The sequence below is a fragment of the Centroberyx affinis genome, unplaced genomic scaffold (assembly GCF_046629955.1).
Source record: "Centroberyx affinis isolate AG114_WGS23_722 - 3 ecotype Tasmania unplaced genomic scaffold, CSIRO-AGI_Caff_v1 ptg005062l_1, whole genome shotgun sequence".
In the NCBI taxonomy this organism is placed as follows: Eukaryota; Metazoa; Chordata; class Actinopteri; order Beryciformes; family Berycidae; genus Centroberyx; species Centroberyx affinis.
In genome coordinates this window covers 243828-261525 of record NW_027282497.1, presented here as the reverse complement: position 1 = coordinate 261525, position 17698 = coordinate 243828, and the positions used below count along the sequence as shown (strand labels likewise).

At 39.5% G+C, this 17698-nt stretch overlaps 2 protein-coding genes across 2 annotated transcripts; both read right to left on the bottom strand.

Moving 5' to 3' along the window:
* Positions 1-335: 335 nt before the first annotated feature.
* On the bottom strand, positions 336-9469 carry LOC139666591 (ras-related protein Rap-1b). The gene is made up of 9 exons (XM_071545876.1): positions 9431-9469; positions 7514-7669; positions 5559-5647; positions 4929-4997; positions 4739-4795; positions 4506-4646; positions 2776-2919; positions 2472-2590; positions 336-1091 (listed from the first exon to the last, which is right to left on the bottom strand). Exons 3-8 carry the CDS (start codon positions 5613-5615, stop codon positions 2501-2503), a joined length of 558 nt encoding a protein of 185 aa, XP_071401977.1. The 5' UTR covers positions 5616-5647; positions 7514-7669; positions 9431-9469; the 3' UTR covers positions 336-1091; positions 2472-2500.
* A 3363-nt stretch (positions 9470-12832) lies between these two features.
* On the bottom strand, positions 12833-17065 carry lmod1a (leiomodin 1a (smooth muscle)). The gene is made up of 3 exons (XM_071545830.1): positions 16814-17065; positions 13987-15651; positions 12833-13814 (listed from the first exon to the last, which is right to left on the bottom strand). Exons 1-3 carry the CDS (start codon positions 17063-17065, stop codon positions 13788-13790), a joined length of 1944 nt encoding a protein of 647 aa, XP_071401931.1. The 3' UTR covers positions 12833-13787.
* Positions 17066-17698: the final 633 nt, after the last annotated feature.

The window sequence follows — 17698 nt, the reverse complement described above, 5'->3', positions numbered from 1 at the left end:
CCTCGCCTGAAACTTCTCACGCCTGGTGTTTGAAGCTTCACCATAGTTTATCCTTTTGACTCCATAAGACCTTTAAAAGATAACAAAGTTGTTTACTGCATTCCCACAGGAAACGCTTATGACATTTGCTCTGAAAGTTGCTGGTTGGAGAATGGCTACTTAATTTGCCTTGTTCGATCTTCAGCTTTTTGGAGACTTTCTTGGAAATAAACTATTATTGTTCTAGTCATTGGACAGGAAAAGACATAGCCTATAATGTGTCCTACCTAGAATAACTTCAGTCATGTTCACCTTAACAATAACACTCGTAATAAGGAAAAACTAAGACCAAAAAATAATGAAAATGTACTAAAATTTAATCATTCATAAAAGCTGGAAAATCATTTGTGACAGGGTAACACAAGAAGCAATATTAGAGTTGGTTTAGTACAATATATTTTCAGCCTCAAGACACAGAAATCAAAATGCGTCATTTCCCCCATCAGTCTATAAAATACTAATTTTCCTTAGCTTCATTATGCAAAAATGGAATTAGAATATATTATGGGAAATATGAAAGCCTTGCAGCTCTCAATATAAAACAAAGTCACTTAGGAAAGATGTTATCTCATGAATACACATCCTTGTAAGTAGGAGCAAGAAACTTATGGACAATGATGTATTTTTGTTGACACCGTTAGTGCAGAAAGGTATGCGAAGGCCAACATTTCACATGGTTTCTTTTGCAAACGTATAGTCACAATATGCCAAAGATTGTTGTTACTTTCAATAAAACAGTTTAGTTCCCATATATGGATTTACACCCATGGTCTCTTTTCTTTTAAACCGATATTTCCAAAAGAAAGACACCTTGGAAAAGAAAACACAAAAACAAAGAGTTGTCATCACACAAGGCTGACAATGGCAAATAAAAAAAAGAAACAGGTGGATTTCTTTGCCATTAAAAAGCAGAGAAGAATATCTTGAAAGTATGTGCCATCTCCTCCCATTTCAAGAGTGGTGAAGTATCTGTCAGCCTTTTCAAAATGTTCTGGAGAGGGCTGGGAATGCTGGCACGTTCCAACTGGGCAGCAGTTAACCATTACAGGGTCCTGCACACAGGAAACAATAGTATCAGTACACATCGCTGAAAATGTTGGAGCACATGAGCTGTTTGGGGGAAAGAAGGAGCCTTAGTTGAGGGCTTTAATTTGCATCTGGCATTTATCCCAGTGAGATCACTAAGACTGAGGACCAGACCTCAAAATATTCCAAACTGGCAAGAATAATGTCAAGAATTTTACCAAACCATCAGTGGCTCCAGTAGAGTTTGGACAATCTTACTGAACATATCCAAATCCTCTCAGCTCATAGCACACACATGTATATGGTATGTTAAATCATTTTTGACATGCTTGTGATAAAGGGCCATATAAATAAACATGACTTGTCACTCTTGCAGGACAAAAGGCATGGAGGGACACGTTCCACAAGTCCAAAGGCCAATGCATGCCACTGTGACTATTCAAAGGTGAGAGTAAAGTGAAAGAGTAGACTAGTTTGTGTTCAGTCTCAGAGTCTGGTAATTAAACATGTTTAGACTCAGCTGAGAGGATCAGACTTAAAATTTCCAGACTATTGAAGTTCACAGATAGCTATTCAAACATGAAGCATTGCTACAATGCTCCAACAGCAGATGGAGCCACAGGATTCAGCAGAGGCTTGCTGGCTTACATTGAATCAATTCCACATAAAACAAGGAAATGCATTTTCGCACATTTTTTACTTTCACATTTGATTACAGTTCCTGGGTTTTCCAAAAATTCATCACTAGATATGAAAATACTGAGGGTGCACTTTTCAGTATTGTTTCCCGTTTCACATGAAGTCAATGAAGAAACTGGATAGAGATAGATCTCGCCATAATTATACTTTCAAAATCCCCTGACGTTTCATGACTATGTCAAAGCATTTTGATAAACAATTTTTAAAATGTTTTGGCTGTTTTTCAGCTCAGAAAAGGTCCAAAGGGATATAACTTGTTGTAACCACCACAGAGCAAAAATTGACTTTTAATTCAATTTCCTCAAAAACGTTCATTATTCTTTTAATATCTACCTACAAACATGATTTAGGGCTATTGTTGTTTCAAATAATCCAATGGTATTTTCAATCCTATGCACTGTGAATTTACCCTGGCAAACCAAACTTGTCCTTGCTGTGAAAAAGTGGCCGCCGTATGGAGGAAACAGCTGATGGCCGCTGAATGTGCCGACACAAGCTGTAAAATACATTCTGCTAGATTCCTGGAAAAAAGACCAATCTCTAAAATTCCCTGAAAATTCTAAAATTCCCCCCTATTCTATGACTTCAGATTCATGAATTTGCTTTCCTTATTTGAAATATAAAAATTCAGTGACAATCCACAGATTCCACAAGCAGTGGGCTCCCTGCACATATCTGGATTACATCCTATTTTAACTCCCACTCACCTGGCCTGGAGCTGCTTGTAGGAGGACATTTAGAGCAGTGTGCAATTTGACTTCTTTTTTGCCTTCTTCTTTTCCATCGGCGTTTTCCTGTTGATCTGCCGCACCAGGTCATAGAAAATCTACAACAGAATGAGCTCAATGGTTTGAACATTTTGCTGCAGTAATCACAAAACTAATGCTTTGCAGTGTGAAGTTAATAATAATGTCATTCTAAGCATTTCATTTTCTCGTATGTGAATTCTATTTCAAATTATATGACCACCTTAATTCTTCAGTTGATGCCATATGCAGCATTGGAACATACCTCATTAACATTGATCTTTGATTTAGCTGAAGTCTCTAAAAAGGCACAGTTGTTCCACTGACGGGCCAGGTTCTGGCCCTGCTCCTTGCCAACCACACGCTCATCCTCCAGGTCACACTTGTTTCCCACCAGGATCATGGGAACCTGATCAAATAATAGCAGAGTCAAAGACCGAAGCATTTCAAAGTGATATCTTACTTTGGTAGAACATTTTCATTTTTTACATGACTCAATATAAATTCATCACTAGTAAGCCTCCAACATTGTCTTCAACATACAAAATCACCAGCACTGAAGCAATTTTCAACTCTCACTATTACCAATCTCAAGTCACTTTTGAAAAATGTGACTGGGAGACACAAATTTATCAGGTTACATCAATGTAATTCATGTGTCAACAATATTGTTGACACGTGATTTTTTTTAGTCTAGGTTTTGAAAACAAATAAGTGAGTAGTGGTCACCACAGAGGCACAGAATCAGCTAACATTGGTTCATGGTCTAATAAAGGTATGCATGCTAAATGGTGAAAATGTTTTACCGAAGTGAAATATTGCTTTAACAAAGACATACAGATCCATCAGGCAACCGGCTATGAATAAATAAAGCACAGACTCAGCATGCTTCACATCCTCTCTCTAAATCAGGAGATGAAGAGAGCAAGACTGAAAGTGGAAGATAGCATCTAACAACAGCACTGACATTTCCATCCTGTTACAAAGTTCCTGCCCCCCTTTGCTTTGCCCTCTCTCCCACAGAGCCGACTCTAATGAGGGCAAGATGAACAGGGATCAATGGCAGCTACAGAAGTTGCACAGACACATTATATAGTGCGACACAGAAGGTTACCATCAGTAAAGAGAGGCTCACTGTACAGATTCATTGAGAAGCTATAGCTCATAATACTATAGGGCTTGGCAATATGGACAAAATTAATATCACAATAATCATAAAAAATATTCTGATATTGACATGTAACTGCTAACATATGCAGAATCATGTTAAACAATCAAATTCATGTTCACTAAATTATTATTCTATAATTTTTGTTAGTATTCTTTAATTTAAAATAATTTCAAAGACCTGATTACCAACCAAGACGTCTGTCTAGTGTTTAATGTGATTAGAGCTGCAACAATTAATCGATTAGTTGTCAACTATTAAATTAATCGGCAACTATTTTGATAATCGATTAATCGCTTTAAGTAATTTTTTAAGAAAAATAAGTCAAAATTCTCTGATTCCAGCTTCTTAAATGTGAATATTTTCTGGTTTCTTTACTCCTCTATGACAGTAAACTGAATATCTTTGGGTTGTGGACAAAACAAGACATTTGAGGACGTCATCTTGGGCTTTGGGAAACACTGATCGACATTTTTCACCATTTTCTGACATTTTATAGACCAAACAACTAATCGATTAATCAAGAAAATAATCGACAGATTAATCGACAATGAAAATAATCGTTAGTTGGGGCCATAAATGTGATACTATGAATTATACTCTTTTACCATGTTCCATATTTCCTCCAGATAACCATACTCCTACTGTGTCATCTGATTTTGCGATTTATAGTTTGTAATTAGCATGTGTGATGAAATCACTTACTTCAGTTCTTGATTAAACTGAACAGAAAAAGATGAGTAAAAGAATAAGCAAACAGTATAACAGCTTCAAAAAAAAAAAAAAAGGGTGCTATGCGTGATTGAAAGAGATACTGTGACACTCACATCCTCAGTGTCCTTTACTCGCAGGATCTGTTCCCGGAGGTCCTGTAGGTCATTAAATGTCGACTGCGCTGTAATGGAGTACACCAAGGCAAAGCCCTGGCCGTTCTTCATGTACAGGTCCCTCATAGCCGTGAACTGTTCCTACAGAACAAGAAAAGGGGAGGAGCCATCATCAGTCTGGTTGCTTTTGTCCTGCATGTTATAATCTGCTATCTATAATTGACTTGACTTACTGTTCCGGCTGTGTCCAGAATTTCAAGCATACACTGCTGCCCATCGACCTCAACTTGCTGTTGGAGAAAAGGGGGCAGATAAATATTATGATACAGGTGAGGGAATTTAAATAGGCAGTTCATGAGTTGCTTTGCAGAAATAGAGGCAGTTGTATGAAATGTTGACAGCATTTTATTTTTCGGAGCTTACCTTTCTGTAGGAGTCTTCTATTGTGGGGTCATACTTTTCCACAAAAATGCCTTGCACAAATTGGACTGTCTGGAAGGGACAAATGAAGGGAAGGAGAGCGTCAAGAGAGTATCAAGAGAGACATCACTATCAGCACAAAACTGAAAAATACAGGCATATTTGTAGATTACAATCTAGCTTACTGCATGAATAATAGGCACATCTAGACTGAAAAACATCTACCAAAAGAGTATGCATTGAAGTAAATATTTAATCCAGGTCTGCTTCCAAAAAAAACAAAAAACAAAAGACACTTAATTGTGACATTGAATATTAGGATTCTTCATCTAAACTTCACATCGTATAAATTTGGTAACATTTAAAATAAACAGATTTAAAGTAATAACAATGGCAATAGTAATTGTTAGGGCAAAAATAAAACTTGGGCTAATGGTCTCCTCAACATTATCCAGCATCTCTTGGAGGATCATTTAATATTTTTTAAACTCCAAAATACTGCAAATTGCGTAATATCAAATCAATAATACTGATCAAATTGTAATAAACATAAGATCAATATCGGCTCAGATCATGGGACACCGGGCGACTCTCAGCCCTGCTGAGTCCTACATGGCGGCAGTCATCACTCACCAGTGCTGATTTTCCCACGCCTCCTGATCCCAGCACCACTAGCTTGTACTCACGCATGGTGGGGCAACTTCACTGGACAGTACAAGGGTCTGTAGGAAGAGAAAGCAAGGATGATGAAGTGAATTAGATGCACAAGTCATTTCATTTACAATCACAGGAAAAGCTCCTAAGCCACATAAAGCTAAACAACTAGTATACTTTTCCAAATTACCCTGTGTAAATTATTGCTATAAGGAAAATAACTGTAAAATTACTATTATGTTAATAAATTGATCATAAGATCATTATAAACCTCATTCATAATTACCAGCTATTACAGCAGTATTCCATCCAAAACAAGGCGTCAACAGAAATGCTTAGTTTCGACCCTCCCCAAGTACAGTATCTATGACAATGAATAATCACTGCTGACATCAGCAGATTAAACTTTCATTCTTCTGCCAAAAAATTAGCTTTCTTTCCCACCCACTACCTTGGGACTTCAGCTGTCATGATGGTGGGGCCCCTCCTCCTCTCTTTTCAAATAAAGAAGCCAAGAAGAACTGAAGGAAGCCAAAGGCTGGTTGCTCTACTCCAGGGATTCAGAGCAACTTTTCCCCCACTGGTGACACTAGCACCAAAGAAACAATCAAGTGGCTCTACTGGAAAAAAGGACTCGCAAAGTCCGACCAAATGGTCACATTCTGGGGCCCTGCACTAGATCCTGAATATGGCAGTGCTCTGTGCAGTCAGTAGGTAAGAGCACAGTGCCACAAATAACTTAATCTCATTACAATACGGAGGAGAAAGGCCACAGAGAGTGACATGTCACCAACTCCATCAGTCTGGCACAGTTTTGAAACTGCACTGGGCCTAGACAACATAGGCAGTCATAGAAAATTTGTCACAGGCATGGAAATATTTAAGATGAAGAGAGGCGCTTTTTCTTTAAGTGATCCTTCAACTTGATAGCCCATGTCCCTTTCAAAGCAATTGAGTGGTGGCAACAACAGATATGTGGGGCAGCCATAATGAATGGATTACTGTTTATAAACATACACAGTAGGCCTATGTGCTAAAAGGTGAACATGTTTTACTAAAGCAAAGTATTGATTTTAATAAGATATGCTTAACATCTAATTGTAAAATGCAAATATGTTCATTTGATGCACAAATGTCAAAGAGGTGCACAACAAAATTTCATTTAAGAGCCTCTTTGAATCTACTAATCGTGCTAGGTCTGACGATCTGTGGGACCTTTGTCAAATGCTGAGACAAACAATACAAAAACCACTCTGTCACACTCAACCAGCATTTGCAATTCTAACTACGATGTATGAAGCACCACCAGAAGCCCACAGTGAGAGACGGGCACATGAGGCACTCTACAAAGGGCCATTGTAATGATCCTCCTCTACTCAAGTGTACCATACAAACAGAAAATAGAGATCAGAGGAGCATGCATGATCACTGCTCTGAAATCATTACCAGAGTGAGGTGATGCATCTAGATGTGATGCAACATGTGCAGATGCCTTTATTAGCCTTTATTAATAATATACGTAAAGGCAAACCAGACTGTTTAAAATGTAAATTCATGTGGGTGTCACAAAATTTGCTGCAAAGCCTTTATATCAGATAAGCCAGAAGCCTAAGCCTTCCACTGATTAGATATGTGCCTAGCCTCACACATCTCAAGTATCAAGCACCCAAGCTGACAACCTTGACCAATCCTAGTCGAGAATTTCTCCTAGTTTAGCTGATAGGCATAGAATGCTTCCTTGTTGACAGGCTTTGATGTTAACAACTAATGATGGCCAAACACTTTATTGTACAGATATGATCAAGAAGCAAAATATATAAACAAACACCTGCCATCATCTACAAATGTACAAAGCCTTTAACAAAAGTGTTCTTTGCACCATTGTCAAACACACAAAAACAAAACACTCAGGCTGTGAGAACAGCCTAACCTACCGTGTACACGGCTGCTGCAGATGACAACTCCCTCTACATCTGGCGAGGGGGGGCCAGCAGATCCTCAAGTACACTGATGTCGGCAGGCAGGTGCTGAGGGTGTGTTGGGAGCCAGTAAGCTAGGCTACACCAAGTGATTCAAACAGGAAACTGGACCTAAATCATACCAATATTGAAGCATGTACATTCAGGTCAGCACTACATTATTGGTAAAACTGGAATAATTTACTCATCTGTTTAAAAAAAAAAAAAAAGTAGATGGATGGCAGGGGGAAAACTGTTCTTTTTTATTTTTATTTATACCATCTAGATTATGGATTCAAAATACACTGGAACACTATCAAACTCATACATGGAAATTTCAGGTTTGCTATGCTGCATGTACTGTCATAAAGCCAGTTGGTCATATGCTTTTGGTGATGACTTTATTGATGTGGCCAAACTGTCTGCTGTGTGGGCCTATTTCAAGGTGTCAACAGGTGAGCTCAGTCTAAAACACAAATAAGATAAAATATTGGCTACATGTATAGGAGACAACAGTAACCTAGCCATTTATAAAACCTACATCATTTCACTGACCTGCCTAAGTGTATGAAAAATGTTTTATAATAGCACAAAACCGTTGTATTTCTTAAAACCTGTTGCTGATCAACCTAAATTAGAATTATGAGCAACATTTAACAAAGACCATAATGTTTTCCTTGTAAAAAAAAAAAATGCTATCGACAAATGAATCACAAAGTTAGATGATTGTGGCCCATTATGGGTAATTGCAATACCCGAGCTCCATAGACGGGACTTGCTATGAATATTCTTGTATGTTTGTGCGTGTCTGTTGGAGCCAGAAGGGGGCAAATGGGTTTTAACTTCACAGAAGAGCACAAAATGCTAAACTTCTGATTGAGGTCGATTCATAAAACCTGAAAAGATTTCTATCTTGTAAATGCATTTTTTTTGGTGCGCTTTTGGCGTTAGTTACATCTCAATATCTAAACCTAACTTATTTTCGTGTCTACTTGGGGCACAGTTGATTTCGAAAGGAAGGGTGGGGCTATTAGTTAGTTTCCCAATGCAAGTGACTGTGTAAGCAACTGTTACAACGTTTAACATAAGCACAGTCAAAGTCGGTAGCGTTAACAATGGCTAGACAAATTATATCTGACGTTAACGTTAAGTTTGCAGTACTACACTACTGCGGTACTACAAGCCAGCTTAATCACGACCAGGCTTGACAACCTGAATGCTAACGTTTAGCAACATTTGTTAACGTCCATGAGAAAATGCTAACGTTATCGGATGTTAACGTTAGTCTGGAAAAGATTCGGTGAAATGTGCAGTACAGACGCCAATGTTGACTAAAGTTGGCTTTGCAGTGAAGAAAGTTGATTTAGCAGTTTAACGTTAGCTAGCTCTTGGCTGACAAACTTAGCCTCCCTTTTAAGTTACCTAGCGGCTAACGTTAACTTTAGCTGTTTAGCTAACGTCGGCTGGCGAGAAGTTAGCTAGCCAGCTAGCATTTTTCTGGACTCACAAACCTCCTTTTGTATTTCGTCTAGCTAGAGCTTAGAGCAGCCAGCTGGTTTGCCGTTAGCATGTGTAAGCTGCTACCTAACTAACTGACAGCGAGAAAGTTAACGTTAGTCGGTAAATTACTTGAAAACCAAACCATGTTAGAATCACGAACTCGTTAGTTAGTCATTAGCTAACATTCGCTAGTCAATCCGGGTAGCTAGCTAACGTTAGTACGCTATTTTACACCCTGAATTATTCTGCCACAGTGAAGTCGTCATTTTACTATCTAATCGAAGATAGGCTAATATTTGCAAACTAATTATTAATTATCCGATGTTACAACCTGGATAATTAGCTATCAAATCGCCAATTTTACACAGGGGCAAAGCTTTACAAGACACTTACCGTGTTCCGCTATGTGTGCGCTAAATCACACTGGGCGAATGTACGGAAGGGTCGGGACAGCAGCTATTGATTGGATCATGATCAGCCTATCAGAGCTGTCCAGGTTAAGGTACAATATAAACCTCTTCAATTCAAACATCTCCCACATCGTAACGAAGTATTGTTCTGCCCTTTGCACATTTCTTACTAAACTCGGACTACCAGCTAGAAAATCACGATTAGTGTGGATCTCTTCACAGTTCACTGCACTTGTTTCATTACAGCCCCTTCAGACTGGTTCAAAGAGCCAGTAAAGAGATGACTGGGCTACACTGACGATCTACGTATCCTCCAACATATCTGTGGGTTGCATAGTAAACATGATGTGGTTTGCATCAACAATGATTGTTGCTCTGTGGAATAGCCATCTCTCTCATTCACAAACCCTCTGAGTATTTTGAATAGTGCATTTCATACACTGCCCCATATTACATCATTTCAAACAAAATGTAGGCTACACATTCATTTAGAAGGTCAGTGGTGATGTGAGGCATAACAGTGATTGTTAGAAATGTGCACCCAAGATTAAAGTTTGTGACAGCTGAACTGAGGATAGCTACAACAACAAAGAAAGAGCAGAAATACCATCTTGAGTCTTTTTTGGTTATAATCCCCAGAACATTAATGTCACCAGGGAATTGAAAGCATGTTCCATTTCCAGTGCTGGGATGTCACCTGTAATTGTGTGAACTCGTGTCTTCCTGAGGCACACACAGTTCTATAATCTCATTTACATCTATCCACACACTGACCAACGTCATTTTCACCCTGTGAGAAAAACGGTGTGTGTGAAAGAGAGAGAGAGAGACAGATGAAACAGGAGAGAAGAGGGGAGGAGGAGAGTATTTTAATATAATTTAGAGGGTGCTGATGACAGAGGAAGGAAAATGCATATCATAAAGAACAGAGGCATACTAGGAATTGTAACTGTCTCAATATTATATATGTAACTGACTCAATATTCAAAATGAGAAGAAAAAGGAGTGTTTGATCTTAATGTGTGATGCTTGTTTTCTGCGTAGGACACTATGCCACTGCAGTGAGAAAAAACAGAAATCATTGGAGGGGAAAGATATTGCTAACAGCAATACGCATAATTACAAACCTAAATAAAATGCTGAAAATATCAACTATCAGTACCAAAAAAATAATTCTGGTTGAATTACATCCCATACAAAAGGCAAGCATGCATGTATTTTCTGTTTAAAGCTCTAAAAATATCCTCTTTAGACAGTTAATAGCATTCAGGACTTCATTTGTTTATATGCTTTTTCAAAAATGTGTTTCATTATGGAACGCTTCATAAAATGATAATTGTTTTTCACACTGCAAGATGAAAAGACATTTGGAGGAAAAAGTGCCTCTTAAAGCCATTTTGAAACCATGTTTATACAGTTAGTGATTGTTTTGTTGCAGTTAACGTGTGCATACCAGTGTAATAGCACTCTACAGTTAGTAAGGAGAATGGGTTAAGGTGTATTTTGGAGAATAAGGTTTTGTCAGGATAACTGTTGAAAAGGTATTGGTTATGTTTTAGGGCCAATTTGAAAGTTGATTCACCCAGAGGTGATCCTGTCTCAAACCAATAGGACAGAACTGGTCTCTTCCCTCGCATTCACACTGAACAAAAATAAGTGACCATTGGTTACTTTGTCAGATGGAGTTTTATGCAAAATAATACAATGTATCAGAATCAGAAATCGAAAAGATAGCATCTTCTGAATAAATCAAGAGAGTGTTTTTGAATTACCAAAACTCAAACTGCAAGTCAGAGAGATCTCCTTAGTTGGAGACCAGATCACCCAAATGGTACTTGATACCATGAGTGACACATGGCACCAACATTGCAGCTCTTCAGCTGGGATCATAGTTATTCATGTGTTTAGAGTGAATTTAGGTCAGTGTAGGATTTTAGTTATATTCACTGTACTGAAAAGTACCCTTCATTTATTTGATGTGGCACTTGATGAGAAAATTATTTTGAAAATGTTTTGAGTTTGCGAAACACCTTCACATTTAAACCCTATGTAGCCTAATTTTAGTCTATAGACTTCTATAACCATTTGGAATATTTTAAATATCTAATCAGCTCAGCATTTGCATTTCCCACATTCTTAAGAATATGTTTAGAGTTGTGTTTCAACATAGAAAAACTGGGTCAAAATTAAGTTCAACAAAACTTTTATGGCCAAAATATATTTAGGTAAGTATGCAAATATGTTATTGTAGAGGATTGGAAACTGGCCTCTATTTTAAGTATAAAGTTCTGAGAACTGATGTTTGTCAGGTGATTTTAGTTGAATCCAATAACAAGTGCAGTAATGCACCTAACGTTATTTAAAAAGCCATATTGAGAAATGTATTTTTTGCACTGAGGAGTTTGGATTTTTGGGTGCATCTACAAACATCACAGCAACAAAAAGGTTGTTTTGCAGTCCTTGCAATCTAATCACAGTTATGTTTATGTTCTTGTCAGAAATATTTCATGGAATTGTTCTGTTCCCGTTGTGTTATATTTTAGCATGAAAACAGACTGCTGATATTCCCTTGTTGCTGAATGGATTATGAAAGCACTTGCCTGGGAAACCATCCATCTACAGTGTCTATGTAACATGTGGGATGCAGCCACTTGGTGTGTGTCACTCCTGAGCTGAAATACGCTGGCCTGCCATCTGAACTGGATCCTTTTCAAGTGGTGAATCTGATAAGGCAGTACATATTTAACTTTTGTGATCACATGGCACTGGTGAGAGGAGGGCAAGTGCTGAACACAAAGTGCCTGGCAGTAGCCAGTGGACACAGTGGTGCAGTGATAATAATGCACCAGTTACCATTTAGCAAGATGGTCTCCACCACAGACCGTCAGTTAGACCTGCAAGGTTCCCGACGCTTTGAGATTACATCTGTCTTGACGTTCTTTTTAGTCCATTTCTTTAACACTGTCTGATAATCAACAAATCGCTGAGGGAGTGGTGACTGCTTAACCTCCAGTAAAGCCTTTACACTTTCAGTTTGCTCGCATGAGAGGCTCCAGTGAGCTCAAGGCAAATGCATTGAATTCTAATAGAATTCACCCTACCTCAAGGCCCTTGTGGTTTCTGCGTCTGTCCTGTTTGGGTGTGTACTGAGATAAAGGGTGTATGTGCATATGTAGGCACTGCAGAAGAGTGAGTGTCTCCACTTTCATTATTGAGCATTCAGAAACTTTCAACACACACTCAATTTGCTGTTGTGAAGCACTCAAATTGTTGGTGTAACTGAACACCACATTGTGTTTCATAACATTTTATATAGTCTCAGTACAGCAGAACTGTCTCACAACACCCACCAAAGACTGTTTTGCCAGAAGCCCAGTGGTCTGTAGGCTATCGGTGACACCTCAGCTGCCATTTCATTCGGTTTTTAAACACATTTTAACTATTAAGCGGGTCACAAAATTGGTAGTGTCTAAATATTTCCCTCCATTTGATCTTCCCCTTTTTTATTGACATATTTCCACTGTCACTGTGAACCTGATTATTCTCAGTGCCTTTCGGCATGACAAAGCCCTACATAACAGAGCAAGACGCCCAGTTGGCTATGGCCCAATAATTGAATGGATTGGATGAGTTACTCTTACTGCATATCTTCCTCATTACAATGGCCAAATATGGATATTGAATTCATCACAAACAGACAGGAGGCAGTGCATCACAGGATGACTTATGGTTGTGAATATCATCTTGATGTGTGCTTAAGACAATGTTACTATGTTAGTCAAACAAAATGTTCCAGCCTTTGTTCAAACAAACAAGTTGAGGAACGTATTACAATAGAGGTCCACAGTCATAAAAGTTATAAACCATAAGCTAACATCAGGCACAAAATTTGATTGTAACTTATTTAAATAGAATTATATCTCTACTTCTTTGGTATGCTCTGTCATTCTACTAATAGAAACCTATGAACATTTACCTATATACTGTCCTTAAAGCTCATAGTACAAACCACAGATTGTCTTAAGAGGGTACACACACTTTCCTATTTGTTCTAATTTTTCAGTGTAAAAATAAATTGGTGCATAGCAACACAGTGACTGAGCTTTAGCTCAACATTATAAAATAAAAGAGACATCAAAGAACAGCTATATATATGATGTGAGGACAAACCACAGGGCTTTGAGTGTGAAGACACAGTTGAAATTTCCTTACAACTGTAGACTTGCTCCAAGAGTCATCCATCCACTAATAATAACACCAATCAATTGGATATTTGAAGATATTTCATGTTCACAAACTACAGTTAGTCAGGTGCGGTTCAGTTAAGTGCATCTCATTCTTTAGCGAAGACGCTTTGGAACATCAACCTGCAAGAGAGAAAGAGGCTTACTGATAATTTATTCACTGTTACATGTGAAATGTAATTACGAAAATTAAATTTTCACGAGTTAATATTTGCCTCATTTGCAAGCCCTGAAGTTATACTATTGCTAATTATATAATACATAATGAGATCATATCCTTTACATCATTTCTAACCTTTTTGAGAGCTTTCAATGCGCTGTTGCGAATGGAGTCCAGCAACTGATCCCTGGAGTTTCTCCCTCCAGTCTGTCGTGAAGTCTGACGATCCAGTTTACTGGGTGACAGGCCTTCCAGCTTGGGAGCAGGAGGAGCAGCCGGTGTAGAAACCTGCCCAGATCGTCCAGCCTTAGGCTTTGGTGTTACCTTGACGCAGGGTCCAAGTGAGGGGTCAGTGGAGGAGGGATTCTGTGTCTTAATGATGCGTCCTTTCTCCTTGAACAGAGGGAGCGTGGTTTTTTCCTTGTTGACCTGCTGCAGGTCTAGAGGGCTCTTTAGTGTTGTGTGTCTGGATGGAGGAATGTGCTGGAATGAGGGGGATTTCAGGCCAGACTGAGCTGGACGGGTTTGCTCGGCCTGCTTCTTCTCTAGCATCCGTCTTTGGCGCTGCTGGTCCATATTGCGACTCAGGATGCTGGTCATCGTCATCCTGGGCCCGGCCAGCTCAAAGTGATAGCCCAGCTTTAGCAGCGCGGTGTTGCCTTTTAACATCTTAGCCATCTCCATCTCCGTTTTCCCCCCACATATGTGCCGCTGGTTGTGGAAGCGAAGCTCGGTGACGGTCGTGTTGTTCTCTATCGCGCGGATCAGAGCCAGGATGCCTTTGCTGGTGAGGTGGTTGGAGTCCAGATTAATGCTGGTCAGGCAGGCGTTGCTCTGCAGAGTGTCAGCAACGGCATAAGCTACATGGTCATCGGCCCGGGTGTTTGCCAAAGCCAAAGTCTTTACGTGTACGTTGTCGTGAAGCGCTTCTGCAAACTGGATGAGCGTCTGAGTTTGGATCACGTCCGAGTTGTTGACGTTCAGCTCGGTCAGTGACGGGTCATTTCTCCTGACTCTCTCAAGCAGTTCATCAAACATACTGGAAACATCGTCCTCGCCCTCCTCTGTTTCACCTGCTGGGGATTCTTTGCTATTGCTGCCTGATAGATTTGCATTATCAGTTTCACATTTATTACCAGTCCCTGTTGTCTTTTCTCTGGACAATGCTTTCTTGTGTGACTTTGTGTTGTCTTTGTGATATTCCTTCTCACTAATCTTATTGTCTTCCATTGTAGATCCCCTTAGTTCACTTTGCCTTTCCTTTTCAGGGTGGAGTCCTCTAATTTTGCTATCCTTAAATTTTTGTCTTTTTTCATGTCTGTCCATCCCCCTCCTATCCTCTTTCTCACCTTGGCCTTGCAGCTTTGAAATAAGTTCTTTGGTTTTGCAGTCTGCTCTCTTTCTGCTCTCCTCTTTTCTGCCCTTCTCTACTTCAGTCTCGTTTTTTCTTTGTAATTTTGATATGAGATCATGTGTTTTGCAGCCACGCCTCTTCTGTTTCGTAGGCTCCTTGTTTTTCTCCTTCACCTCTAGCGTACCCTCAGCTTCTGTTAGCTTTACACTCTGACTTTCTTCCCTGTTGCTGTCTTGAAACACACCAGCACACTCCAATCGTTTGTTCTCTTGTTTCTCTTTTGTGTCCTCAGATCTGTCATTCTTATTTATATCCAAATCGGTGGCGTCAGCTTTTAGTCCACTGCAGTGATCTGGTATTGTTAGGGTGTCACAGCTGTCACAACCTTTCTCCACCTCTGTCGTAGTTTGGCTTCCTCTTCTCTCACTGTCGGTTTTTGGCTCCCCCTTCAGTGAGAAGCAGATTAAGAGCAGTGTGTCATAAAGATATTATAATTGCACAATGACATTGTCAAAACACACTGAATGTTCAGGGAGGCTACACCACCCATGAGCAAATCAATTTTTGTGTATTATGCAAATAAAAAGTCAGGGGTTTATTTGTTAAAACATTACAGAACTTAAATGGTAAAATAATATGTTGTGCTTGTGAACATTGCCCCATTGGTCAGTGTTTTGAAGCTAGAAGGCAAGCTGTTGTAGAAAAACATGCTGGAAGAGATTTACAAGAGTGTGTTGAAGAAACTCTGACTGTCCAGTCCTTAAAAGGCACTATGGCTTGGCAGTAGCCTCCTGTACAGGAATTTAATTTGTCTTCACATTACGAGCAGCGTGCCTGCATGAGCAAGCCTGCTGCAGTCCCTGAGATCCACTCCCTGTTGTTAAAGGAAACTGACTTTAAAAGTGAAGGAAATTGAGATCTGAGATAGCAGTGCAAAGGAAATGCACAGTGTATTATAACAGTAGTTGTTGTGTAAACTAATTTGTACGGTTGGGTTTCTATTACAGGTCTGTAGTAGCTCCATTTTGACTTGTTTTTGAGTGGTTATAAATCTGATAAACATGCATGAAATACCTGAATGATGACAACTCTGCTCTGAAATAATCATCATTGCATGGCAATTTAAAATCTGCATGTCCTTGTTGTATCATCATGTTGTTTATGTTATTGGCAGATTAGACAGGGGGAGCCTTGCTCTGTCATAGACATGTATTTTTTTATTTTTTTTAAATCAGACATTCTGCCTTTTCACACTGGTATAAAGATATAGCTACAACCCATAGAAATGGAGCATATGCAATAAAAATAAGTCATGAATATGGTTGTATGTTTGGTTCCTAACAATTTAACAGATTTGTTCCAAAATATATGCCTCTATAGGAAAATTGCAACTGGGCACTCACTTTACATCCATTGCATCCTTTTTGCTTGCCTCAGTTCCATATATCTACACAATATGCAGAGGTCCACCTCAAAGAAACACACCACAAGCCAGATAAAGCCTTACTTTAGCCTTAAAGTTGAATCCTACAGGTTAGTAATAATTTAGAATGGAATAATTCAAACGCAGTTTGGGATGGGGGACAAAAAAAAAGTAAATCACCAAACCTCAAAGGACATTTCCCTCTGAATGAGCTTCTTGGTCTCTTGCTCACAGAAATCCAGCATCGCCTCCCTGTTGTACTGGACTGACGGCTTCTTCTCCGTCTGGTTCCTCTGCCGGAGCCCGACAGGCACGGCCGGGTCCGGGTCGATATCCATCAGTTCATTCCCCAGCTCCTCCACCTCCGTAGCAGTCAGACAGGCGAGCAGCCTGTCAATCTCCTCCTCATCGGTGCTCTCATCACGCACGTTGGACATTATCGGGCGGCCCGGAGGAGGCAGCTGACCCGGTTTATTATGTGGGGTATTTGGTCTTCTTTACACCTGCGATAGACGGTTTATGGTCACACCGTAATGGACCTCCTTCTGGCACTAATCTCCATTAGCTTCGCCTTCCTCCTCACACCCTATTTTGGAGAAGAGCTGGACCATTGGTTTATCAGGTGGACCGTCCGGACCGCCTCTCCAGTCACATAACAGGGTGAAGCACACTGAAATAACTTAGCTGGCACTGTTAAAAGACAGTTTCTGATTTTGTCTTTAATTTATGAGTGGAGGGAAAAAAAGAATCAGAGTGGGAATACATTATGGTGTTTTTTCTAAGTTTAAGCCAAGTCTAGGTTGTCTGTCTGTCTGCATACAGCCAAAACAGTTGGAGATATCAGGGCTTGTTTTCCTCCCTTCAGAAGAAGCTCATTTGCTGCAGTTTCTTTTTTTTTCCAGTATGAAAAACAACTTCCACAGACTTGAACATTGCCCGAGCTAGATAGTCAGACTTCATTTGGTTTTGTCAGATTTTGTTTTACCCTTTCTTCACAAGGTTTTATGTTTATGTTTTCATATCAGTGCGCGCACTACGACACCCTCGGGAATAAATGGAAGTCTCCGCCA

Excerpts from the sequence above, each read along its gene's own strand:
- LOC139666591 (XM_071545876.1), bottom strand. The coding sequence starts at position 5,615 with ATGCGTGAGTACAAGCTAGTGGTGCTGGGATCAGGAGGCGTGGGAAAA. Across the intron at positions 4,998-5,558 it reads GCGTGGGAAAATCAGCACTG|ACAGTCCAATTTGTGCAAGG; the intron begins GTGAGTGATGAC and ends TGTCCCTTCCAG. Across the intron at positions 2,591-2,775 it reads CAAAGATCAATGTTAATGAG|ATTTTCTATGACCTGGTGCG; the intron begins GTATGTTCCAAT and ends ATTCTGTTGTAG.
- lmod1a (XM_071545830.1), bottom strand. The coding sequence starts at position 17,065 with ATGTCCAACGTGCGTGATGAGAGCACCGATGAGGAGGAGATTGACAGG. Across the intron at positions 15,652-16,813 it reads AGAGGGAAATGTCCTTTGAG|GGGGAGCCAAAAACCGACAG; the intron begins GTTTGGTGATTT and ends TTCTCACTGAAG. Across the intron at positions 13,815-13,986 it reads CATTGAAAGCTCTCAAAAAG|GTTGATGTTCCAAAGCGTCT; the intron begins GTTAGAAATGAT and ends TCTCTCTTGCAG.